The following is a 27,856-nucleotide window of genomic DNA, read 5'->3' on the forward strand; positions in this document are numbered from 1 at the left end:
CTCGAGCGAGCATCAAAGGTAATAGATAATTTACAAGACTATAAGACCACGATCTATAAAATAGGCGACGAGATAAAAACTCTTAATTTCGAACATAGAATCAAAAGTATACAGTATTGGGTGCTAACCACGCTCCAGATATTGGGGTACATAGCATCAGGCATGCTAGATATATACGGATTAAACAAGATAGGAGTATTCAAATGTATACCGAATAGTTTATGTATCAATTTATTTTGCTGCAGAAATGAAACCGTAATCAACAGCCATAATGGGACATCCGCACCAGCACCAAGCGCCCCGGTCGCAACATCCGACATCTATATCCCGACCAACTCATACCACCTCGAAGAAGAAGAGGAATCAGCTGTGATTTTCAAGCCACGCCGAGTCCGATTCCACAAAAATCTTCTGAAGAAAACTTGAGGGACCAAGTTCAATCTAAGAAGGGGGGAATGTCACAGATGAAATCCGACTAAACAAAACGATAGGATAGCGAAATTCCAAGCGCCTTAGCATGAGTGACTACCGGGGTAGCATCCGGTCACTCTACCCGTTCTCAGAAATATATGATCGAAGCCTTTTCCCACTCCCACGAATAAAAGAATTTAAATACTCCCCCTAAAATCATCCAAGTCAGTCTTGAACAGTCACGCCTAGAGCTCGGAAGTGTATTGTAAACCAGAAAAAAATAAAGTTCCTTTCTTTCTTAAGTTTCTTTCTATTTTACGTGACAACCACCATGGCATTCAACGTGTTAATATAAACATACATTTTATTATTGTTTTTTTACAGTCTACAGCATATTACTTAATTTGTTATATTATTTGTTATTAAATAGGTTTTGGAGTTTGATATTTATTGATTCACACAGATTCAGCTTTTACGTTCTGTATTTCACCACCATGTACAGCCATATAAACACACCAGATACACTCAGATGATTAACACGTGGCGGACGCCAAAACAAAAGAGCGTCGTTAGAAGTCGTACCAACTTTGCATGTAGGAACTAGTAATCACACCAACCTAATATTTTCTTCAACATTATTATAGTAATAGTTGTTTATACTAATGAAAAAATGTACACAGTAAAGTTGTAATATTACATCAATTTTGTTTTAATTTGCCTATACCAGAACACGAGTGGTCTGAATTGACACCGTGCGAATCGCGGTTGCTACGTTCAATAGGAATGTTATGTTACTATGACAGAGATATGTATATGTATATGTATATGAATGTGCATCTCTCAAACGGCGAAATTGGATTTGGAAACAATTTCTCTTTGCTAATTTAAAGATAACCGAATATAGTTCGCAAATATAAAATGGTTTAAGCATAATGTTACTGGGGACACTACTTTAGCTCCGCGTTGTTTTCTCCATTTCCAAATTTATATGCTTTTGCTTAGTTATAGATTTCGAAAGTATTACACTGTCTGTTTTTGTACTGCAGCTGCATTTATTGGGACTCTACTAACGCTTTAATTTCAGCAGCGACGGAAGAGAAAGTTTCTTCAGTTGCCTCTCGCAAAGCGCGTGTTACATATTCCTCCGTAACGTTCTCGTATGCCTCTTTGGCTGTAACATACATAAAGAGAAATGATAATTATTTATCCTGGTTTAAAGTTACAAAGAGATATTCCAATTAATAACCAATATTCAATTAATAAACATGTCTAATCATCCACTTGCACATTAATAACAAAAGCGTCAAAAATAAACAAATACGGCGCTTTATTTTTTCATGCGATAATTATGTAATTAATGATATAGACAGTTTGCTATTTCATCATACTGAATATTAAAAAAGTTAAACAATACTTTTACAGATGATTACAAACCTTCGTATTTCTAATGGGGATAAAATGTATCGATATCATCATACGTTATAACCCAATCATTCTCTTAAAAACTAGTATAAAAGTTCCATCGTAATCTACAGAACGTTTACGTTTCAAAGAAAAATGTAAAGTAAGTGATTATTGTCTGACTGTTTATTAACGCACATTAAAACCATAAATGTGGCGAATCAAATTTTTCAGCAATCAAATAACAACAAATTATTCTTCCACTTGTGAAATATACCGCTGTGCAGTAATAACTAACTATAACTACTACATTCACTTACTATGTAAATTAAGAACTAATACTACATCATGTTTTTTGACATTGATCTTGACAGTGATCTGTTGATTTCGTGATTTCCTGTTCTTCCACGTGACAACGGCAGCAAATATCACGATGTTGACTTAAATATCGGAGAGATCTCTACAAAAATTAATAAGTCCACTGCATCTATTTACAATTCCCTGGAAATGCCTAAGAAGTACGGTAAAAACCACAATACTGGTGACAATACTAAATTAACAAGAGAAGATCGTTTACGAATATTCAAAGAAATTGTTATTGGGAATAAAAGAGCCAGCGAAGTGACAAGAATTTTGGACTTTCCGGTGATCGCACAACGTGCCTAAAAAATATTGTGGCAAAATAGAAGATTAAAGTAGACCAAAAAATCATTGAAACCACCTTTTGAGCAGGAGCATAAAAGAGTAAGAATGGAATTCGTTCAAAATCACATGTCATAGCGTGAGAAGTGAAAAGATATTACATTTTCTGATGAAAAAAAATTTAATTTAGTCAGTCCAGGCAGATTTAAACATTATTGACACTCTTTGGTTAAATTTCGGTGAAGGAAGTTTGATGATGTGGATTACATTCAGTTATTTCCAAAAAGCACCAATTTGTATGATCTCTATAAGAATAAATTCAGAACAATACATAGAGTTAGTAGATGATTGTTTGATTACGATCCTTTAAGAAAGTCACGAAGAAAATGTTATCTTTCAACATTCGACAAAAGGATTGGAGACTAAAGTGGTATTCACGCTGCCCGGACTTCCAAAAACTTAGTCGGAATGCTATCAAGAGCCGTATATAAGAGAGGCAAACAATATAATAATGTTACTATACTACAATATTTCAAAAATTAATTTGTAATATGGACTATCGAATATTGGAAATGATTAAGCGTACTAGTGGAAGTACATGTCATTAATATCATAATTTTTATGTTCTTTGTAATAATTTGGTACATTGTACTTTACACATTACGTATTGCATATGCGTTATTTTGTTTTTATTCTTTTTGTCCTGGTTTGCGGTATATAATAGGTAAGATTTTTCCGATGATTTCATATGTAGTTCCTTAATATTTTCATTAAAAAACGACACTACAAAAAATGTTTCCTACATCTGGCTCATCTCTCGAAATCACTTGAATTTCGTGAAAGTAATTCTCATATCATCGCAGATCGAGAAAATATTTACGTGGCCTGTTTTAGGTGAAGCACCTTGTATATTGGGAATTACATCAGAAATATTGTTTAATAACCGTTTAGGCCTAGCTCGTTTTCAGAAAGTCTGGTGAGTGGCTAAAATAAAACCGCTTTTGAAGAAGAATAAGGATCAATCGGACCCAGTTAGTTATAGGTCCGTATCACTTTTTCCTAATATTAGCAAAATTTTTGAAAAAATCGTAAACAGAAATGTTATCAATTTTTGTCATAATAATGGTCTTATGTCAAACAAATAGTGAGAATTTCGCAACCACAACTCCTAAGAGGTCACCACCACTTCTAAGAAAACTCTACATTTGGTCTAACATAACTGAAAATAACACCCAGCCTCGAGATTAGCTCCGATCATACACCCATAATAATTACATACAGAAACAAACCAATACTTTACAACAATCCAGAGACACTACGCAACAAAACCACCAAATGGCAAACTTTTAAAGAAATAATCGAGAGCAAAACCAACTGCAACATCCCATTGAAAACACCCGAACACATCGAACAGGCAGTAACAGCACTCACAGAAACTATCCAAGAAGCAGCATGGACGACTACTATATCTGAACCAACCAACAGACAAACGAAAATAATTCCACCAGACGTACTTGAACAATTTAGAGAAAAAAGAAAAGCAAAAGCAAAATGGCAAAAACATAGAACACGAGAAAACAAAATACACCTAGACAGACTTGCAAAGGAAATAAAAAAACAAAATAAAAGTGCACAACAATAACGAATTCACAAAATTCATAGAGTCACTCTCTGCACACGAGAACTCCAACTACTCCCTGTGGGAAGTTACGAAAAAAATAAAGAAACCAACAAAACTAGTCCCACTAATCAGAAAAGCAGACAACACATGGGCAAAAAGCAGCGAAGATCAAGCTGAAGAATTTTCCATCCACCTTTACAACACATTTACACCACATAATATCAACAAAAGCAACCATAATAGTCATACGGACGAGGATGCGCAAACCACTAGTACCTCAACTGACAAACACTACACCATACCCAAAACAATAGCACAAAAAATTAGAAACATAATCGAGAAAACAAAAAATAATAAAGCACCAGGAATCGACCTAATCAATGGCAAAATCTTGAAAAACCGTCCGCCAAAAGCGATAAGACAAATTACAATAATAGTTAACGTAATACTAAGAACACAATGCTTTCCTAAAATTTGCAAACTGGCACAGATCATAGTGTTACCTAAACCAGGCAAAGACCCACATCAAACTACATCATACAGACCAATATCACTACTTCCTGTGTTTTCTAAAATACTAGAGAAAATAATATACGATCGCATAAAACCAATAATAGAGAAGGAAAAATTAATACCGGATCACCAATTCGGATTCAGAAACAAATACTCCACTATAGAGCAAATGCACAGACTGGTCAACGAAATAATACTAGCACTAGAAAACAAGCAATACTGTACAGCCGTCTTTATGGACATAGAGAAAGCATTCGACAAAATAAACCACAATAGCCTTCTACAAACAATCAGGAAACAATTCCCGGAGCAAATATACCAATTAATAAAATCTTACTTAGGTAGCAGAACCTTCGTAATAAAAATCAAGGACTCCGAAGTACTCCGAAGTCAAAGACATCAAGGCAGGGGTTACGCAAGGAAGCGTTTTAGGACCAATACTATACACGCTATACACGGCCAACATATCAACAACTACCAATAGCAAAATACTGACATTTGCGGACGACACAGCCGTACTAGTCAGGCACACTAACCCAGAAACAGCAGTCAAATTACTACAAGAACGTATCACAAAAATAGAAAAGTGGCTGCAAGTTAAACAAATTAAAGCAAACCCCGAAAAATGCAACCACGTTACATTCACACTGCGAAAACAGATACCACCAAACATTATACTGAACGGCACGCACATAATACAAACAAGGCAAGTCAAATTGCTAGGACTCCACCTAGAAACACAACTCGCATGAAAACAGCATACTAAATCAATAACAGACAGAATACAGATAACAAGGATACAAATGCATTGGCTAACAAGTCGAAAATCGAAATTAAGCATGGAAAATAAATTAAAAATATACAAAACGATCATAAAACCAATCTGGACGTACGGAATACCACTATGGGGAGACAGCAGCAATGAGCCATATAAACAAAATAGAGACAGTACAAGCTAAAATTCTTAGAACAATAGTAAACACCCCATTGTACCTTAGAAACGAAGATATATAGAAGGACCTGGGAATACCAACGGTCATAGAGGAAATTAGCAGACACGCAGGAAAATATAAAGAAAGAATAGGAACACACCCAAACCGGCTAGCTGTGGAAACAATCAACACCTCAAACATGGATAGAAGACTTAAAAGGAAACACCCAACAGACCTCACAAAGGACACAACCTAACCAACACGAAATGGTATCCCACTGGGGGCAGCCACCCACATGATAATCTAACAGCTAAAAAAACTCTACCAAATATCCAAACTGGACAAATTGTGAATGTAAACAATTAAATAAAAAAAAAGAAAAGAAAAAAAAATTTGGTCTTTTTAGTTTTCTCAAGCACTGAAGCTGAGATGTAGTTGTTGTCCGTGATACTTTTAGCGCTCGCTGTAGATGTGGCTGCTGAGGTACTGCTATTTTTCTTCTAATTTAGATGCGTGGAAGAAAAATAGGACACGGGCGCTGGGATTCGAACCCGGGTCCCGAACTTTCGTAACCTAAGGCGCTAACCACTGCCCTACCGTGGTCCGGTTGTAGTTACTGTCGAGTGACGGTATTTGTTGTCGAGTGCCGCCACAAAGCCATAGACAAAAGACTGCGACGAAGTCAGACCATAAACAGTATACAGGCGACGTTGGCTTCGGGATTTTTAGTTATTGGGTAACACAGCTAGCGTGCGGATCTGGACCAACTCAAATTGTATTCTTACTTATAATTACACTTCTGCATTAAAATATATTTCTACCTTACAATTCATCCACGAGTTTCTCTGTTTATACATCAAATAACCTCAACAATAATAAACATTTTTTACAGCCCATCGATACTAACGCGCAATACGCTGCCATGGACACACAGCTATGGATTGAGTTCATTGTACCGATCATTTTTTGCGAATATCTCGGAAACTAAGCGAGACCGTCGATTACGTATGTAGGAAAAATCGGAGGTGAAGTAGCTTTTTTGCAGTTTGACAATTCAGTCTTTTCTTTGAGGTATATTATAATTTACGACCGACCTATTTCAATATTGCCAAGTGAATGTTTCAAGTGAAATTTCCATAGGAAATGAATTTCTACCACATTTTCGAGATTTTCTACAACTGCGGAACATCAGCGTGTGAGCAGCACGTTTCCTCTGACAGCGGTCTCCTGTAATGGTTGCAGATCCTGCAACTGGATCCGCATACAGGTAGCTGTGGTCACAACGGAATAACTATAGCGCGTTGTTTGAACGTACCTCAACTTTGTGCTTATGAAAACCGCACCTGGTAAGGCTTCGCGCCAGGTACAGATACGTGAAGAAAATAATAACGTATTTGCTATCGTAATCTAAAATCTCCGAAAAGTTTTCTATCTTATTCGGGATACCATTTTGTTAATTTATTTTCATCTCGACACAAGTTATAGATTAACTTAGGTATCATTTTTAAAAAATTATAGATTGTGGCTACTAAGTATAAAATATAATATGAATGAACAATAATTTTTTATGAATATACTAGGAAACTGATAAGAATATGATTAGGAATATATACGTATATATACTAACAATTACTCACATTTTATTGACAAGTGTCCAAAAAGTTCGCAAGCTGCCAGATTAAACGCATGAATATCTTTTGCACCTTGAGTAGATTTTCTGGCCCAAATATAAATTCTTACGTCTCTGTACTCCTCTTTATTTTCTTTAATATTTGATTTACCTCTCGTAATATATATATTGTGTGCTATTTGTTTATTTTGCAAATAGTCTATTATCAAAAATGCCCAATTAACAAAGTCATCCATATTCTGGACATTGGAATACTTTATACAAAATCCTTTTGCTGGGTAGTTTCTTAATATTTGTATAGGCCCTGCATGTTCTTCAAGATCCTGAAAAATAGTACTAGTGTAGATAATAATGTTATACAATAACAAATATCAGTGTTAACGAAATTATATTGAAAAGAAAATTACAAAAGTTGCAATAAATAAGCAAAGAATTTAGCCTTTTATCCATCAGTAACATATGATAATTGTTATTTAAATTTTCCGGCATCTATTTCAAGAAGGTTTAATATCTGATAGACATTACAATTAGTTAGACTAACACGTGACGTTATATATCAATAACGTAACGATATATCAATTGTTAATTATCTTCACCATTAAAATGTAATTAAGAAAAGTGAAAGATAAAATGATTGTTTTATATTGTTCTCGTTAATGATATTAATTAGATTAAGTTGCATTTTTCTGTTAATACTCTCCACATATGTCAAAAAATATACTGGATGAGTAATAAAAATGATTGTAGTAAGAAAGTTTAAAAGAAGATTGTAACGAAACAAATTATGAAATAGTATTGTTAAAATTATTACAATTGAAAATCAGTTTACTCTCTGAGAGACTTTCCTAATTACATGTTAGCATGTTTCTATACATCCAAAATAAATACTTGAGCAGATGTCTATCTTCTTCTACACCATTTACAATAGGAGGTGCAGCTACAAATTTCTTTTACTTGGGATGATAAATTTAGTCCCACAAATAATTTTTATATCATTAATAACCATATATTTATTACATATTTTCTATTTTTCACAGAGAATGCTGCAAATAGCGAGTCAGAAGCTTTTAAACAATTTATATATGTCGGGTTATCATTAGAATTTAAGGCGCGTAACGATTCTTCGTTTGAATTAGCCATTGTTTTACGAAACAGAAATTATATTTACGCGAATATACAAGATTTTACAAAATATTATGAATAATGAGTTTAATGAATGATAAGATTAACAAACGATAAGTTTAACTAATGATTAGATTAAAGAATAATAAGTTAAACGAATAATAAGAGGAACGAATAATATGTCTTACGAATAATGAATTTAACGAATAATGAGATTGATATGTTTTACGAATAATGAATTTAATTTACGCTATTAACAATGTTCCGGAGTTCAAACGAATCCACGGTCAACGGGATAACTCTTTACTATGCGTAGAATAATTTTAAACACAAAAATACGATTGCTGAGACACTCGGTAAATTGCTCGATGTATCACTTTCCAAGGCGATCACACGAATGAATATCTGATGAAAATCTTTTTCGCTATACAACTGCATTTGTTTGTTATATGCTCGCTGGAGGCATCGAGAAAGATCCAAGCGCCGTTGCTAGGCAGTTTCTGTCTGGAGTTTGATTCGTAACACAACGTGTGTCCCATTATATCGACATCTCCAAAGTACAATTCTATGTGATTTCTAGGGAGAACAATACAACCGATCCACACCTTGATCAGGCAAAACGTTTATCCCGTGACCGTGGCTACGTTCGGCGACCAGTTGTCACCTCGAACCCACTTTCGCTATCACAAATATCGAACAATTACAAATGACAACAATTGCTTAATTACAGCTATGATAAAATCTAGGCTAAAGCATTAGAAGACTTTCTCAAAATTGCAAAGGGAAGGCTCCGGTTTTCCTTTCATCTCCGACATATATATTCAGGGGCTCAGCTCCCTTATCGCGATAGTTAAACAAACGTAGTAAAGCTGTTGTCAAACTTTAACTAAAGTCTTATTTAAACCAAAGTCTTCCATTGCTGAAGAATCATGATATTACTTCAACATCTCTTGTATTTTCTCTCCTGGTATAACCAGCAACCACGAAGAAGTCAGCCGATTTCCGTTTTCAAAATATTGGAACCAAACTTCCAGAATTTCAAGTCTACCAATAATATTTCAGCGACGCGGAAGACTGGCGAAAGCAACAATTTGACTTTAAATTACGCAAAAGCTATTATATTTGCAACAAAATCTTTCATACCACAAACTTACATAGCTACATGACATTATCGAGTGACAGCAATTTCGCTTTATGAGAAGTAATATCCAAGCTATTAACCCCTTAACCTACGATTTACGTTCGAGAATTTTGGACCGAAAACGTAAACAAGCTATTATATATTACATTATATATTATATTTGGCCCGATCATCATACATCATACCACTGCCCGTTTACATTTGACCCGATTATCGTACTACGGGCTATGCCCGCAGTTGTAGGTTAAGGGGTTAATAAAAAGATGGAAATCGAAGAGAATGTTACAATCGTCCTATACCCCGCGGCGTACTTTTTATTTGCTTTGCTGAAATTATACGAATTATTGTATACAAGGCAATAATACTCCTTATTTTCTTCATTATTACGTTATTCATTTGTATTCTTCCTCTTGATGTTTTTGATGCGAAGTCTCAAATAACTGGCGATCAGTCAGGTTGCAACTGATCGCTTGATATCACAAACCGTGAACGATATTAACGCTCAAGGTGGAGGTAAATTAAAGATACCGAGTAGTAGTACGTTTAGTTGATTTATTTGCACTCTGTACATGAAGAGAAGCTAGCAAGTTAAGATGCAGAGTAATGTTGTGTTTAGTTGATTTATTTCCAGTGTTTAGTATACACGGAAAGAGTCACTAGCAAGTTACGATGTTGACCGATTGAAGATTGGAAAACTATCATCCTTCGGTGATGATGGTGCTGTCGCTGAGGAAAATTAGTGATAGTTGTATCTAATTTGTATTAGTGATAGTTGTTTGACAATTTGTTTTTAACCTCATCGATTTTCCTTTAACTTTTCCCCACATATGAATAAGTCATCTACGAATAGAACTAAGTATACATCATTGATCTCATACTTTACATAGAGATAAGAATCACTCTCGCTTCTTTGAAATTCTAATTTTTTCATATAATCGTCGAAACACTCATACCAAGCTCTTGAACTTTCACGCAATCCATATAATGCCTTTGATAACTTAGATACTTCCCCGCTTTTGTCGTCGTAACCCATAGATTGTTTTACAAGTATTTCCGACTTTACAGCTCCGTTTAGGAATGCTGTCTCTACATCCATTTGCATAATTATTGAACCATATTGACAGCAATAAAATAATAGTAATTTCAACGCCTGCATTTTTTTTACTGGAGAGTATAAATCTTCCTGTACTTATTTTTGTTGGAAGCCTCGAACAACTAGTCTCGCTCTCTGACGATTATCAGATTTATTCGTATATGTCCATTTCAAATATAATATTTTCTTGTGTTTTAGTTTCTCTACTAATTGTCAAGTTTTATCTTTAATTAAACAATTCATTTCTCGATCCATTGCTTCTTTCTGTGAATCTCTGCCATCTCACTTAAAGTCTCTTCATGGATTTTAGGACTATCTGCGCTAACTACATTCACGTAAATGAGATATGAGCTCGTTTGGCCGTATCTTTGAGGTTTCTTTCTTTCCCGTTCTGACTGTCTCAAACCATTTCCTTTATCATCAAGTTTCCCTTCTGATTTGTTACTTAAGTTCCTGTCCTTTTTTGCTTTAACTTTTTCCGCAGAGGTCTCCGTCCGCGTGTTACCCTCGCTCCGAACCGAACCGAAAACCCAACTTTATTTATATAATCAAGAAACAATTATAAACCTCACTCTTTGATTTCAATGTATAGATCTATGCGCCTTTACTGTAGTGGCCTATAAATGTCAAAAAATATTTTGATCCATCATATCCGGTATTAGTGTGAGACCCATTTAATCCTTTCGCCACTGGAGGTTTCTCCGGCGAGGCGCTCCCGCTGAACGAGCCGCCGTGCCAAAACTATTGAAATGTTATTGTTATTTCCTTGTATATAATGACTTAAAAGTTGGTGAATTAATTCCAGGTGAAATTTTGCCATTGATATTTGTTTGTCAGTTTTTAATTCATATAAACAATGAGAGTTCCAAACACACATATCTATTAAATAATAAAAATATTTTTATACAACTTCATACTTTTTCGTTCTGAATGCATGGTGTTTATAACCATGTTTGCTTTGTCCACAGTTCTCATCAACCGACTATAATCGACAATACGCTCTGCTTTTTTAATCATTTCTTGCGTGTGATAATGACGTTTCGTGTGAACAAATTTTTCATTGTGGAAAGAACGCAACATATACACTTCCCTCTTGTCACACCATTTCATTGCTAATAAAAGACTTGAGGAGCGGAAACTCGCTTCACCCATTTTTAATTTTTTCTGGGTAATTGGAGTGCCCTTTCGCCTTTCCTTTACAGTTCTATAGGTATTAGTTCCATTTTTATATAAAAAGATAAAAAGTGCTGGGCTTCTGTACCAATTATCTAGATAATTTGCCTAAATAAGGTTTCAATAGTTACACGACTATAGTCTTTGATTCGCAGATAATTTCATTTTCGCTGCTTACAGTACTCAATGATCCACTATAAATAATAAGACCCTGTACATACCCAGATTGGGTATCACATAAAATAAAAAATTTTATCCCAAATCTGTTTTTTTTTTTTTTTTTAGAGGGAATGTATTGTTTAAACGATAACCTTCCTGTACAAAGGAGTAAATCCTCATCAAGGTACAAGTTTTCGAAAGGGTAAAATGCCTTCTGAAAACTTTGTCTGGGCGTATCGCAAATTTGCCGTATTTTATTGCTGTATTCATAACTCCTCCAAAAATTTTGCTCTTGAACAATTCATCGTTAGATCAATATTCACAATATGACACTTTTTTATTTCGTGGCATTAATAATTTGATGGCGAGAAAGCAACAAATTTCTGGAAGAGAATTGTTTCTGGAATTTATCGCATTAGCATCCTGATCAATTCTGCTCCGATAATCGTTTGTCGTGCCAACAATGAAATTTATAAAATTTTCAGAAGAGAACAATTGAAAAAAATCTAAAACTGGTGCCGAATAACTAATTGATATTTTTATTCCCGAATGCTCACAATTAAATTTATGAATATTTGGCCGGAATGATTCGTTAGTCCATGTAATTTCTCTGGTATCTTTTCCAGATTCAGTTGAAGTGTTTGAGGTATTTCGTCCGCGAGAAAGAAATGAGGCAAAACAAAATACTAATGCTACGTGTCCAGAGTAAGATACGTGATGTGTAATAACTTCAATCACTCGTCGTATGTACAGTACACGGCATTTTACAAAGAGCAATTATTTCGCCCATAGTACGTCAGTGACATTTTATGCAGAGCGACTGTAGTCGCCCGTAGCAGCGAAAGGGTTAAATCGGTATGTACCAATTCTAAAATTTCGTGTGCTTTACTGCGGTTATTTTGGAAAGGCAAAATGTGCATTTTATTCTGGATGCAGGTTCCACATTTCAATTCTATTCTGTTCACAATTTTCTGGCATTCCCTCAACTAAGTTTTTCTTACATGTCGTATTTAAATAATTAAAACTATTACATGTCCCAAGATTCTGTGAGATTTATCTTTTAGTGTCATCTTTTACATTTTTTGCATGAGACTCTTGCCTTTCAATATAACTATTTATCTATCTTCCATCTTGGTTACAATCCACCGTAATTTCCATCTTGGATGACTAACAATCGCAATTGTGTAATCAGATGTTCTCTAAGTCTTCGGTTTCCAAAAACTCGTAAAAATGAGAAAAATAAAACGCGTAGATAAATTGTATGGTAGAAAATATATTTTAATACAGAAGTGTAAGTATAAGTAGGAATATAATCTGAGCCTGTCTACTGTGTGTCTTCGTCCCAGTCTATTGTCTATACGCTGTGGATAGCTTCAGTGCTTGAGAAAGCTAAAAAAACCAGATGTTACGTCGCGTAACCCTCTACCTAGCCCAGGCCACACACCGCGGGCAATATGGCAACCAGATGTCTTCGGATACTCGCAGCGTATCCTCCATAGTTTCAAGTACCTTCCATAAATCTCATAGATTTCCTAGAAAAGGTCCTTCAAACGAAACAAACATCTGTTTCCGAGGAATTTCTAGAGACTATTGTCTACCACGGCGAAAAAGGGAAGTTAGTTTTTCTCACGTACGCTGCAACTTTCCTCCCACTAACCACTTTCTCTCGAGCGCGGTTAAGACCCTTCGTCTAACCAATTAACGACGAAGCCTACTCCCTCACTCTCCTAACTCAAATCGTCACGAACAAATCCGATGGTCCCGTGCGCTAGACACACCCATCCTTAGCTTTCCTCCGACACAGCATCGTCTCCCAAGGGAGTACTGATTTTACATCCTTCGAACGGTCAACATCCTTCGACCGGGTATACACACCCGTAGATCAGTCACTCACTCATCTCGTACATACGCACCAGCGTAACTGCCATCGTTATAAGTTGTTGGAATAAACGGTGAAATATAACTTACTATACTGTGTCATACTCATTCAACCACCTCTGTTATCTTAACCGAAACAGGGAAACGACTACTTCGCGGCGTCGATTAACCGAATCGTAGCGAGAATTTACGCCTCTCGCTGACGCGTTTTCCTCGCGACCGCGTCTCTCCGCGAACGATCGTAACAAGGCGAGTAATTTGAATTCTATAGAATTTACATATACATTTTAATATATATGTCGGGTTTACATTAGAATTAGGGTTAAGGGCGTGAAACGAATCTTCGTTTGGGTTACACGTTGTCGTTATGCAATAGAGAAGACATTGACTAGTGCAAATACGATTATTATAGAACCGGACAAGTAACCGCGGTAATTAGGTACTCGAGAAACTAATGACAATGATCCTAGGCTCAATAACGAATCCGCGGTCGACGGGATGATAGATGAACGTACTCACAAAATCTAAGTCGGACGCGTAATACTCACTGGTCGCAAAGAGCTACTCCTTTCATCAATGAGATCGCGAGCGAGAATGTCTTTCCCGTCCCGATGATGTCACAGAGGAAAACTATAATGGGGTATGTCTAAGGACACGAGATCATCGGATTCGTCGAGAAAAGCCTTCGTTCAGAAAGTAAGGGAAATTGGCGTTACTGCTAATTGGTCAATCTCCATATCGGTGGTTAGAAAAAGATGCTAGCCGCCCTCGAGGGAAAGTTGCTAGTGGGAGACGCCGCTCGTTGAAAAATATGTCTCCCCTATCTTCCCGTAGTTGGGACAAAGACTGTTTGTCTGTTTGAAGGACTTTAGTTAACTAAACCTTAAGATTTATAACGGGCCCTCGGGCTAGCCGAACATGTACTGCGGAGACGCATCGACATCTGGCAATCATCTTACTCGAAGAATAGGGTCTGCGTGTGGCGAGCCACGGGACAAAAACCGTTGGAATGTTTACTGTCGCGTGTCGCCACGAATATTTCTTTTAAGAAGAGCAATAGAATTACTCCATACCTTTGTTAGGCAAAGCGTTCATCCCGTGACCGCGGCTACGTTCGGCGACTGACTGTCGCCTCGAGCCCAAGCTCATTATCACAACTCTCGAACAATTACAATCGGGTTGAATAACTACAATTGTTCAGTTACAGCTATAGTAGACTTTAGGTTACAATGTTGCGGGATTATCCAAAATTCCAAAGGCTCCGGTGTTCTTTCATCTCCGACATATACATATGTTATCTATCGTGCATCGACCTATTCTGAATCTTGGTTGTGTTTCTGAGAGTATTTTCTTCCTCTCTACTTTTTTCATTGGTTGTTCTTTTAACATCATTGCGTAAACCTTATATGCAGTATTCAATGGTAATAGCCCTCTGTAGTTGTCTACTTCATGTTTACTACCATTTTTATTTATGGTTGTTATTTCTCCCTTTCTCCAATCTGTCGAGAGGTCTTCTTCATTCCAGATTCTTCTTACTATTTCCTTTAGTTTCCTTCTGGCTTCTCCTGCACCATATATTCATGCTTTATTTTGTATCTTGTCTCTGCTTACTGCTTTTCTCTTGTTTATTCTTCCTATTTAATCCTCTATTTCCCTTTCTTCTACTTCTCCTGCATATCCCTTGTTTATCTTGTAATAGGTCATTGAAATGTTATTTCCACTCTTCCATCTTTATATGAGCAATTGTCTTGCTTTTCTTCTTTCTCTTCCCATTAACATATGCCCATATTTCTGCCTTCGTTTTACAACCCCTTACCTCTTTCATCTTTTCGTATATTTTTTGTTCTTCTTTTTCTTTACATAATATTTTATACTCTTCTTTTTCTGCTCTTTATACTTTTATATTCTTCTTATGTCATACTTGTTTTACTTTTTTGGTCTTTCCAAGACATATTGCCAGTGCCTTTTTCGTTTCCCAGTATTCTGCATCCTACAACTTTAGTCTTCTTGTTCTTCCTCATTTTCGTTCGCGTTGCTTCTATTAATTCTATTATGCAATTCGATGAGCGAGCGATGATAGCGGTAGAACATACGATTCACACATTCGTCTTTTTAATAATTCCTATAGATTTTCTGTGGGTCTGAGGTCGAAGTTTTGTGCAGAACAATCCAAAACTGGAAATGTTAGAGTTTTTAGCCAATTTTGTATGTTTTTGCGTATATGTTTTAGTTCCTGATCTGGTTTGTGTGAGGATATTTTTAATGAGTATTACTCCAAATGTTAGATATATACTGCAGGTTTCAAATTTGCTGCAAATTGAACTTGTCATGGAGGGAAACCACAAGCGTATAAATTTATTAAATTATAATTTATTGTTTTCACCACTTGTTCTGCATTAGCTTCATATTCATAGCATTTATTATAATTTATATAAATAATTTTATTTCTTATGTATAGCGCAGTGTTCTATTAAAAATTCGATAAGAGCTTGTTGAAAGTCAAGCCAAAACTTCACTCCGAGAAAAAGCATCAAGTTAAGATATCGTGGCAGACCTGAGCATTATAAATCGACTTCATTACCCTCTTCATTTATTTGGAATTTTATTTATACATTTATTTTGTAGTAACTGATACAAAACGAATGTCATGCAGCCATTATACAAATAAATAGTAATAAGAGTTAAATAGTTTTCAAGGGATAAGTAATCATGTGAAGAGGAAGAGTCACTACCTTCCGGTATTCACTATCCTACTATAATAAGAGTAGCTGCTGGAGGTAGCGAGTGAACTTTTATTATCCAAATGATCTTGTTCCTCGAGTCGTTTGGACAAACGTAGTCCTACTGTATTGTCAAAAAATTTCTTACATTTCCTCTAACCACGATAATTGTACATATTATGTTTATTTTTCATGTTTCTTATTGTTTATGACAGCGAATAATGATTTATGCAAAAGCTACTCATCATTTTGTTCATATAAATACTAAAAACTTTTCTTTTAAATTTTCTTTGTACATACAACTGTATAATTTGGTTTGCTCACCGTGTGCATTATTATCATTATTACAATATTTAGTAAATAAAATGGGTTTCACGAGTTATAAAAAAAATAAAAGAAAACGATATGTGAAATTGTTGATTTATGATATTTTAAGTTAAGTAGTTATTTCTAGTTATTTCTAGAGTTATCCCATTTATTTATAAGGCAAGTACTAAGGAATCGAAATAAAATTTCCCTATTGTGAATCTTATTAAATGTTTCAATTGTTTATGAATGTTTAAGTCACAAAGAAATCAATACAATTGGAAGTAACAGATTACCATGTGTCCCCTCTATCATAGCAACATAACATTCTTATTAAGCACCTATAGTCTATAATAATAGCCTGATACTCATGATCATCGTGATGACTGCCCTATTCCAATCGATTGATTCCTTGACATAGCAACTACCCAATACACTATATATATAAAAACACCAAGAATATCAATAAAGAATGGCCCTCTCATTCAACATTCAATCAACTATATAATATATATAATTATAATTAAGTATAAGTATACTTGAACACCTCCTTTCCACCCTGAAAATAAATTTATTACAAAATTATGAATTTTAAAGTTTTCATTTGTTTTTTTAAAAAGAATAAAACTTTGTAACACATGTTATAATTTGTTAATACAGTAAGTTATTAATTTTTCACACAGATATTCTTGTGTGATAATGATAATTTTTTAATCCAAATTGCAGTTCAGTTGGTGGTCTACAACATTCATTTGTAATATTTTCCTCTATCTCCACTCAGTCCCCAGATATAAGCAACTAAGTAAGAGAAGAGACTGATTTTTACAATTATACCACTTCTGATTATGTATTGTTGAAAATAATCTCTTACCTTGAACAGATTCTCATTCTCAATTGTCAATAGGACCACATTAAGCGATAGAACAATAATTAGAATTTTTTTAATGAAATGGATTTAATTTAATTCAATGTAACTCGACTGGACTAGTAAGATATATATATATAAGGAATAACAGAATAAAAATGTAGTTACAATATATTCCAGTAACATCCTCCATCTCAAGTAGTATAAATGCCAATGAAGATGGTTCACAGATGCAAAAGCACAAAGACTGTTAAAAGCCACCCTGATATATCTGCAAACAACATATTATCAAATTGTTAAGCTTTAGTTATTTATTTACTCCAATTATTCTTTTTATTCTCTGCAGATCTTATATCGAAAACTCAAGTATATTTAAGCTCTTGGTTATTTAAAATAGTAGATTAAAAATATTATTTTATTATAAGTATAAATATAATATGGATTAGATTTTGAAATATGTAATGTTATTTCTTTGATCAGAATTTCACAATTGGATTCCATTGAACAATAAAATCACAAACTTAACCGTTTGAGTGCCAAGCAGCGCGATCGCGCTGTTTAGATTTTGTGTCGAAAGGTCCCAGTACATTTGAACTGTATTCTGTATTTCATTATTACCTTCTCAATAATTTTTATTGAACAAAACTTGAAATATTTATAAACTATGTCATAAAAATAACAAATATGACGAGTGCTATTGCGCCGCTTGTTTCTCTTCGCAATCGATTAAGACAAGCGTTAGCACGCTGTTCGCGATTTTTCGACACCTGAGACTCAAACGGTTAAGACATTTATTGTTGCATGTTGCACAAATCCAAGATAGTTAATCCATTGCCTTATGATTTAAGTTCCAACATCGCGTGCTGTAACCAACGGCAGGGTCGAGCCATTTCACAGTCTGGCTGAGCGTTCAAAGTTGTGTAAATCGCACCATTCTTCTGATCAGTAAGGTACAACTGTAGAGGACAGGTATATATGGATGTTTGACCGTGAGATTTATTGGAGGTTATCGTTTGTTGTCGTAACCGTCGAATTTATTTAAAATAATAAATTAATGTACAGCCTATATTCGCTGAGGCTTTAGCACAAAGTATAAATCGCAAAATAAAATCGCGGATAAACACTCGATAAATGCTCGTCGCGTAACTTGGTAGATAACTCGTAATAACACTTGGATCGCTCGTTACATACAGAAAGATGCTCGTAATACTCGTAGATACTAAACTCTTTTTGGTTGCGTCGGTTTATTTATACTGGTCGATGGGGGGGGGGGGAGAGTCGGAAGATTAAATCGTCGTTGTTCGACGGTTATGCGTAGCGGTAACATTGTTTTTCCCGGAGTCTATTTGTTCTTACATTACTTGTGTCCTAACGATCTTGATAATCCGAAACAACAACATGATATGAATTGTCCTCTGACTCATGTGCCGCTACACAACTAACTTTATGTTGCAAGATGTTTGATAAATAGCTACTACCAATTGATCATTGAACAAGAAAGATTTGTGGGACTTTCGGTTCGATTCGGAGCGAGGGTAACACGCGGACGGAGACCTCTGCGGAAAAAGTGAAGTGTGAAGGGAAAAAGGAAAAGGACGCACAAACTGGCATGAAGAAGGGAAAATATAGAGTGAGCATACGAGGAGCAAGCAAAAGAAAAGCGAAAAAAAAGACTAGAACAAGAGAGAGCTATAAATAAAAAAAACTAGAAAAGAAGAGGTTAGGAGGTCAGAAGCGCGGCAAAACAAAGTAAGGTAGGGAAACGGCAGATGGCGACAAACAAGGGAAGACCAAGGAGCACTGGTAAAATGGGAAATAAGGCAGTCTTCAAAAATACACTGGACAAATACAGCTCGACAGAAAAAGAGACACCAGCCAGGGAGAAAGGAATGGAAGTAATGATGGAAAAAGCAGAGAAAATGGAAAGAGGATTTAAGGCAATGATAAAAGAAATAAAAGGGATATTCGAAAAAAAGTGGAGGAGATGAAGAGGGAAATGAAAGAGGAAGAGGAAAGAAGTGAGAGAGAAGAGTGGGAAAGGGAAAAGAAGGAACCATTGGGCAGAATTAGAAGAATCGCGGAGGAGAAAGACAGAGCAGAGAGAGAGAGAGAGAGAGAGAGAGAAAAGAAGAAGGAACATAGTAATTAAAGGACTGGAACGAAGGAAGCAATGAAGAGACAGTAAAGGAGTTCATAAACGAAAAAATGAAGATAGGGGCAGAAGTAGAAAGAGTACATATGATAAAGGGGGGGGGGGCAAGAACACAATAATAGTGGCGACGATGAAATCGATGGAGGAAAAGATACGGATAACGAAGGAGAAAAGCAAATTGGAAAAGGGTGTATACATAGACGAAGATCTGACGAGAAAAGAAAGGGAAGTACAGTTACACATAAGAAGGGTAGCCAGAGAAAGAAGGGAAAAGAGCGAATATGTAAAGATAGGATACAAGAAACTAAAAATAGAAAACAAATGGTACAGATGGAACGAAAATGAAGAGAGGCTGGAAGAAGAAAGATAGAGAGGGGGAGAAAAATGAAAATAGGGGGAAAGGGGGGTTACAAAGGGGACGAAAACGTACTTCTGGAATGTATCAGGGCTAATAAGCAACAACAGGGAGGTGTGGGAATATCTGAAGACATTCGACGTGATCGGACTCACGGAAACATGGATAAAGGAAGGCAAATGGGGAAAAATTAAAATATAGACTGCCCAAAGAATTCGACTGGAAATGCAGGACAGCAATGAGAGTAAGGAAAAAAGGAAGTGCAAAGGGGGGGGGATAATAACGGGTATAAATAAAGAACTAAGAGAAATAGAATATAAAGAAATAAGTGATAATATAGTTGAAAGAAAAATAATATACAATGACAAGACATATAGAATAATGATGGTTTATAATCAAGATACAAAAGGGACATGGAAAAAATAGAGGAAAGAGTAGACGGAAGAGAAGAGGAAGTGATGATCATCAGCGTAGACTGGAACGCAAGAACGGGAAAAGAGGGAGACAAAAGACAAGACAGTAAACATGGAAGGAAGAACACTGCTAAAGTATCTGGAAGAGAGAGGCTGGACGATAATCAATGGCAGAGATAAAGAAGGAGAGGAGTGGACCTATATTGGGGAGAGAGGAAACTCAGTAATAGACTATGCGATTGGCAATCAGGAGGCGACAGAAGAAATAATTGACATGAAGTAGGAAAAAGAACAGAGTCGGACCACATGCCGTTAGAAATAGAAATAGGGGGCTGGAATTACAAAAAAATGAGGAAAAGAAAGAAGAAGAGAAGGAGAAAAGAGAATGAACAAACGGAAGTGTGGAAAAATACTTGGAGGAATGTAAAGACTGGACCTACAATGGAAGAACAGTAGACAAAATGTGGACAGAAATCAAAAAGAAGATAAACGAAGCAATGCCAAAGAAGAAAGTGAAGATGAGGAAATGGGGCATGGGAGAGAAAGTGTGGTACGACAAGAAGTGGAAAGAGAGGAAAAGAGAGATAAGAAGGAAAGTGAGAAAGTTTATGAAAGGAAAATGCAGTAGAGAAGCGCTCATAGAGGGGAAAAAGGCATTCAAACAGTGGTGCAAACAAAGAAAGAAAAGACACGAAGAAGAAGAAATGGAGAAAATCAAGCAGATCAAAACAGAACAAACAGCGTGGAAATACATAAATAAATGATACAATACTTCTTAATGATACAATAAGGTTAATTGAAAATACTTATAAACTATAAACAACAATGTGATATTAGTAGTGTAAATAGTTATAATGTAAATATTTTTAAATGTCAGAAAATGTTAATAAATCATGCCAAAATTTCAAAATTTTTATTTTTCCTATTAAATTGGGATTGCATCACTGATTAAGTTTTATGTTATAACAATTAGAGTTTCAAAAATAAAATAGAATCATAAAATAATTACTTCTTTATTCATAAAGCATTACTACAATAATCTTATTTTATTAACTGAATAATGCTTAATAAATATTATTAAGAAAAATGAAATTTATGAGAGTACTGTGTATGTTTTATTAACTTTCCTTTGACATTGCATTTTTTAACAATCAACATATGTATTTATAAATTAATTAAAGATTTAATTTCTGTACTTTTGCTTCAAAGGTGGAATATACTTACGAAGACAAACTCAAGGAAAACAACTCAATAGCTTTCAATAAGCTATGCTTTGTTACAAGTTGAGGTAATTGTTTACATCTTTGTGGCAACAGCAGAGAATGACAGTATTCAATCGGACTAGCATTAATTGCAATTATATCATCTTTGTCTGTATTATTTAAATTCATTATTTGTTCTTCTGACACAAGTTTTGTAAAGTTAAAGTCTTTCCCATTGAAAGGTTGGTTCATCGAAATAATATTTTCTGGAGATCTTCTTTTATAACCGCGATCAATATTTAGCTAAAATTAATAAAAATTGTCAGTATTAAATATTAAGAAAAATAAATATTATTTATTATAAGATTATTAATAATAAAGAAAATTTTTATATGATTAAAACAAGTTTGTATATGTTTTGTCAGAGGACAATATATAATTGGATTGTTCATATAAAACCTTTATAAAAATTTGAATCATTAAATATTTTAAACATTTAATGCCTGTGTCTAATGAATAGAAAATATCAGTACATATAAGAATTAATCTTATATAAAGTACTATTTATCTTCATCTTCTCCTTATAATGTATTTTTTCTTTTGTGAATCTGTTTTTTGATTTTTGGATTTAATGTCTAGATTTACATAAAATATTGTCCAATTTTTTTAACACCTTGTATATAACACCTTAAACAATTTACTGGCTTAGCAGTTTCTGGAAGTATGTATATCTCTCTAAATAACAGATGAATTTCAGTGTATTTATAATTCAAAGGGGTTTATTTACATGGTTAAGGAGATTCCCAAACCGCATTTCTCTGGTGATGAACTATTCAATAGGTTAACAAAGAGAAACATCATACAAAAAATTTCTGTAGAAAATTGTGGCATATTACAAACATTACGAACTTTTTGACAATTTTCTTTTCGTAAAAGATGACAAATTTATAGAATTACAGATTATATATATATGTAATAATGTAAATGCTTAGAATAAATCGGACGATCGATTCTGGAAAATCGAGTTTATTTTGAGAATAATTAAATTCAATACAAGAACAGTTAATAACAAATCCACTACAAATTTTACCTGGAAAATCGATTTTCTAAGTCCTAAATTACATTTCTTCTCTCGTGATCTATTCTATTCATACAGTTACATATATATATTAGGTTGTCCGAAAAGTTTCATTCGTTTTATAAGGCAATAATAGATGCACAATGTTTTTTGTTTTATATTATTTTATTGAATTATGCACGAACATAATAATAGAAATATAATGGAATGTGTCATACCTAATTCAATAAAATAATATAAAACAGAAATTGTTGTTCATGTATTATCACCTTATGAAACGAAAGAAACTTTTCGAATAACCTAATATATATAGAACTATAGAATTTATAAATTTATAGATTTTTAGGCTTTTTAATAAGATATTCCAGTGGTGAATGTGTCAAAAATCGATTTCCTCAAAAATTTCACGCAAAAAAGTAGCTTTTATGTTTTGGATATTTTAATACCTTCTATATATAATAAATATAGTATGAAATTTTAGAATTTGTGTTAATTTGAAGTATCGTTCAATAATGTGACTTACAAAGTAGTTGAGTGAATTCGAGCTCAATATAAGATCAATTATTTTTTAGATGAGAAAAAAGTTGAAATTTGATATAAGATGTTTTTTTGGTACTATCATATGGCACATCATTACATAAATTTGGTTGGAGGACTCTTTTGACCCCGTTCACTCGCTATACCTTTTAGATAAAAGTAGCTTTAGATAAAAGCTACCATTTTACTAATTTTCAATTTCTTATGATGTTTAGATATTTTGCAAATTTTTAACCACAATTTTTATGGATTAAATTACTGGAAGTCATATTCACAAGGCACAAGTATTCCAAGATCTGGTTAATGACTAAATGTACAAATGAAGGTGCAACATCCCATTGGGAGATAAAGTATATTATTGGCAAACAGATACAGGTACAGGTACAAGCTTATGAGTACAGAAGTCTTCCAACAAAGTCTCAGCCACCATAAATGTCCGATGCTGAGAAGATAGACAAAACTGTGTAGGTTCGGCATGCCATAGGTAACCACATCATTGTTCAAATCAATACCAACTCATTTTGCCAACTAACACTCTGGCAACGCACACATGTTAATCTTTTTTGCAAAAAGATGTTAACGAGATGCTAGTCACAACAATTCAGTAATAGGTGACATTTATAGCAGCGATGCATGTTTAACCATTTATGACGGATATACTCATCACGTCAAAAAAAGGCAATATTTCATGTTATAACAATTCATGTCAGCAATAAAATTAAAAAATAAAACAGTCATTTCATTATAACTTAATTCTATATTATAACAGCCACACATACTCTGTATTTGGCCATTATACTTCATCGCTTACTTTCTGTGACACATTTTAGGTATACAATTTTCAAAGTTTTCAAAGAAGGCGCAACAGCTAACTGGTTAATCAGCAATTGTATACTCCAATGAATGTACCATGGCGCGCAATATGATTTTTTTCAAATATTAAATTTTCTAACAATGCACCCTATGGGCATTAAAGTACTGAATACTACAGTATTGCAAATTTATTTACTATGCAAAAAAAGACAATGTTATATTTATGATTGTATATATCTTTGATTATATATATTGTATATATCTTGTATATTTGACCTTTGCTCTTATAATGGAATACTTTTGCAGAGTGAGGATCTTCCCATATGCAGAATTTTAACTAAATCAGTAATACAAATGTCTTGCAGTTCCCATGTTATTTGTTGATGAATTTACATATATATGAATCAATAGAATTGTTTTTTTCCTTTCATTGTGTTACAGTTATATTAACTAAGTCATACTAGAGTAACTTAACACATTAGCACCGTGACTCACATATATGTCATTTGAATTCCTTTGCTAGAATCTAAATGATATATATATATATATATATTATTAATATATATATATATATATATATATATATATATATATATATATATATATATTAGTTTCTAAATGCTCTGATGCCAATGTGTTAAAAGATTATAAGTTCTTTGAAATACAATAGGGGCGAGAGACATTATGATTCTCATAATTATAAATCATAAAACATTAAATAATTTTAGTTCATCAATAGATATATATTCCTAAAAGTATAATACATTGATTAATAAATAAACAATCCTGATATTGTATTGACAATAACAAATATATATTCATTGCTACTTCTTTAACTGTTATTTTATATATGATTTTGCACTATAAAATTAATTTATATAATTTTACTCTTATAAATATTCCTAGAATAAACAATATTATCTATATTATATTATTAGATATAATTACAGTTACATAATATTTATTTCATTTTTATTTTTGTAAATTATCACTGATTTTGTAAATATTTTTGTTTTATCTGCTTATTTTTATTTTATAAGTTATCAACAAAATGTACTTGAGAGTATTAAAACAAAGAGATAAGCATATGTAACCAGATTTACATGTACTTTTGTATTAATGACATTAATACACAAAACATATTTGTAATTATTAAAATTTGAACTAGAAAATTATCTCATGAATATTTATGCAAGAGATGGTAAAATTAAAGCATACATTTACACATATGACAAGTGAACAATAAAAACATGTAAAATATTTTATCCTGTAAATTACTATATTACTTAAACAAAATTGTAACAATTAAAAAATATTTGAAAATAAATTAAACAAATATTTATTATAATTAATTATTTAATAACATTACCTGGACTAAAAAGTGATATTTGCCTTCCAATATTTTTGAATCTTGAATGTTTAATATATAACGAAACACTCCATTTTTCTGGGCTTCCATCCACTTTTCTTTTAAAACCAAATCAAAATTAGATTCCTCATCTTTTTTAATATCTTTACTACAAGCACAATTCGTTTCAGTAGAAGAATTGTAGGACATGATTGTGTCGGATTTTGTTATGTAGATTTAAATAATATGAAATCATTTAGCACAACTAACCACAGCCTATTTTAGGTATAAACCATGTGGTGATCTAAACATAACCTAGTTAATATTCTATGTAATATATATATATATACATATGTATGTATGTACTTCACCATAGATTTCCTGCGAAATTAAAAGATACTGACACGATAAAAAAATTATAATGCAGTGAGTTAGAATATGCAATAGTGAATACAATACATGTAAAATGAATTTATACCATATTTAGATTAACTAGTTATATTTATTGTTTTCTTGTGTATCATAATTACTTAGATGAAGTGAGAAGTGTTGTATAATATTAAATATTTATTTTGTATCTTTTATCTTAGGTATTTTACTCTACAATATGATAGTATTACATAATTTTTTTTACATTAAGATCTTATTAATAATATCATTGTATTACTGTAACACTAATTACAAGAAAGTTATGATACAACTTTTTTTAAGAATTAAGGCATGATATCTTTATTATATTAGAAAATATGTTTAACCCTTTGCACTCCAAATTTTATTTCAATTTTGTTATCAGCATCTCCTAACGCTTCTAAGTGTTTTATTTGAAATTTACTTTAACCAAAAAATAAGGCAATTTAAATAAATAAAGGAAGAAACAAATTCACTTAAATACCAGTTTTATTCACACTATTGTTGTATTTTGTAATTTTTAGGCGTATGATATATCTTGAAACAATTTCCAGGATGCAATCCTTGTTTTCTTTCGCACATTTCATAAAAAAAGGTGGAACTGAAAGAATGTCGAGTGGGACTCAACAAAGTAGCTCCTGAAATAAAAACTGATGTTGAGTCACACTCGACATAGGAGTGCAAAGGGTTAATACATTAATAAAAAATTAATAATACAAAATTTAACAAAGAAGAAATTAAAAGAAGACATTAAATTATATTTAAAATTTGTATTTCATATTGAATTTTTTGATCTCTGTTAAAAGTTTCTCATGGTAGTATTAAAGCTAGTAAGTATAAGTAAATAAAGATAATTAGTTTAAAAATTGTTATTTTAATGTTTGATCTCTGAATTAATTTTTTCATTTTGATGCTAATTTGAAATTTTATTAATTTTAAATGAAATCTTGTATTAGATTTAACTTTTGTTGAAAAATATAAGAGAACATTTTTTTCTATTGTAACTTTGGGAATATTTTGATTACAATTTTTTTCTATTTTCTTTTCAATATTATTTTTACTATCTGATATTAGTTATGAAAATCATTGTTAAAGCTTGGAAACGCGCACGTCGATTATATTAACTATTCGTTACAAACACGCACAAGGGCCGACTTCCGAAAATATGCATGCCTAACCGAATAGAATAGTGGAAAACCATAAATAAGGGAAGAGAATAAGAAGCGTATCAACGCTATGTTACAAACAGCACGCCAGCGACATCCATATACCCATTCATCAAACACGCACAAATGTCCAAGGACACTTGAATTCCTTTCTTTCTTTTTTTTTTATTTATTAAAATTTACAATCAATTCTCGCATTGAGAATTTTCAGTAATTTTTTCTGGCGTGGCGCAGTGACATGGCTAATTATTTATAATAAGTTAATACTTATTATAGATAAGTATAATTTATAAGTAAGTATTATAAATAAGTAAATATTACTTAACTTAAATAACTAATTGAATCTAGCGTTTAGGTCTAGCGGGTAGTGTCTCTTCAGCCTGCGGATCTGATCCGACGTATCAAATAGTCTAGTGATTAGGGGTTTCGGTGTTTGTTGACTCTTTTGCTATATCTGTCGCTATATTTTTCTATTTCCTCTTTGACTGTTGGTATCTTGAGATCGTCATGTATTAGTTCGTTGGTGACATACCTGTTAATTGATGTAGGTTTGGGGTTGATAATTAATCGATTCACACAGATTCGATTTTCTCTATATATTTCTCCGCCTCGTACAACACGTCTTAACTCACAGGATACACTTGGTCAATTAACACGTGGTCGACTTCTAAGACAAAAGAGCGTCGCTAGAAGTCGTACCAACTTAGCTTGTAGTAACTAGCGATTATACCAACCTAACTTTTCTCAACAATACCAGGGTGCATTTATAATGGATCT

At 33.4% G+C, this 27,856-nt stretch overlaps 1 protein-coding gene across 8 annotated transcripts; it reads right to left on the bottom strand.

Annotated features, from left to right (window-relative positions):
• Window positions 1–875: 875 nt before the first annotated feature.
• On the bottom strand, window positions 876–27,746 carry LOC117162014 (GDP-D-glucose phosphorylase 1-like). Of its 8 annotated transcripts, XM_076625843.1 has the most exons (7): window positions 27,059–27,114; window positions 26,398–26,551; window positions 25,527–25,624; window positions 21,752–22,032; window positions 17,776–17,878; window positions 7,158–7,473; window positions 876–1,582 (listed from the first exon to the last, which is right to left on the bottom strand). In XM_076625843.1, exons 2-7 carry the CDS (start codon window positions 26,498–26,500, stop codon window positions 1,464–1,466), a joined length of 1,020 nt encoding a protein of 339 aa, XP_076481958.1. In that variant the 5' UTR covers window positions 26,501–26,551; window positions 27,059–27,114; the 3' UTR covers window positions 876–1,463. The 8 variants fall into 8 exon arrangements, with proteins under 8 accessions (XP_076481958.1, XP_076481961.1, XP_076481962.1 ...); XM_076625846.1 differs by lacking the exons at window positions 26,398–26,551; window positions 27,059–27,114 and adding an exon at window positions 27,612–27,746; XM_076625847.1 differs by lacking the exon at window positions 26,398–26,551 and having other exon boundaries at window positions 27,059–27,115.
• Window positions 27,747–27,856: the final 110 nt, after the last annotated feature.

This window comes from Bombus vancouverensis, chromosome 17 (assembly GCF_051014615.1).
Source record: "Bombus vancouverensis nearcticus chromosome 17, iyBomVanc1_principal, whole genome shotgun sequence".
Taxonomy (NCBI): domain Eukaryota; kingdom Metazoa; phylum Arthropoda; class Insecta; order Hymenoptera; family Apidae; genus Bombus; species Bombus vancouverensis.

Bases quoted from the DNA above. Each gene is read 5' to 3' on its own strand.
- LOC117162014 (XM_076625843.1), bottom strand. From the start codon at position 26,500: ATGAAATGTGCGAAAGAAAACAAGGATTGCATCCTGGAAATTGTTTCA. The intron at 7,474-17,775 runs GTAACTACATTT...ACTATTTTTCAG, and splicing joins GGATGTTACTGGAATATATT to GATCTTGAAGAACATGCAGG. The intron at 1,583-7,157 runs GTGAGTAATTGT...TGTATGTTACAG, and splicing joins TGGACACTTGTCAATAAAAT to CCAAAGAGGCATACGAGAAC.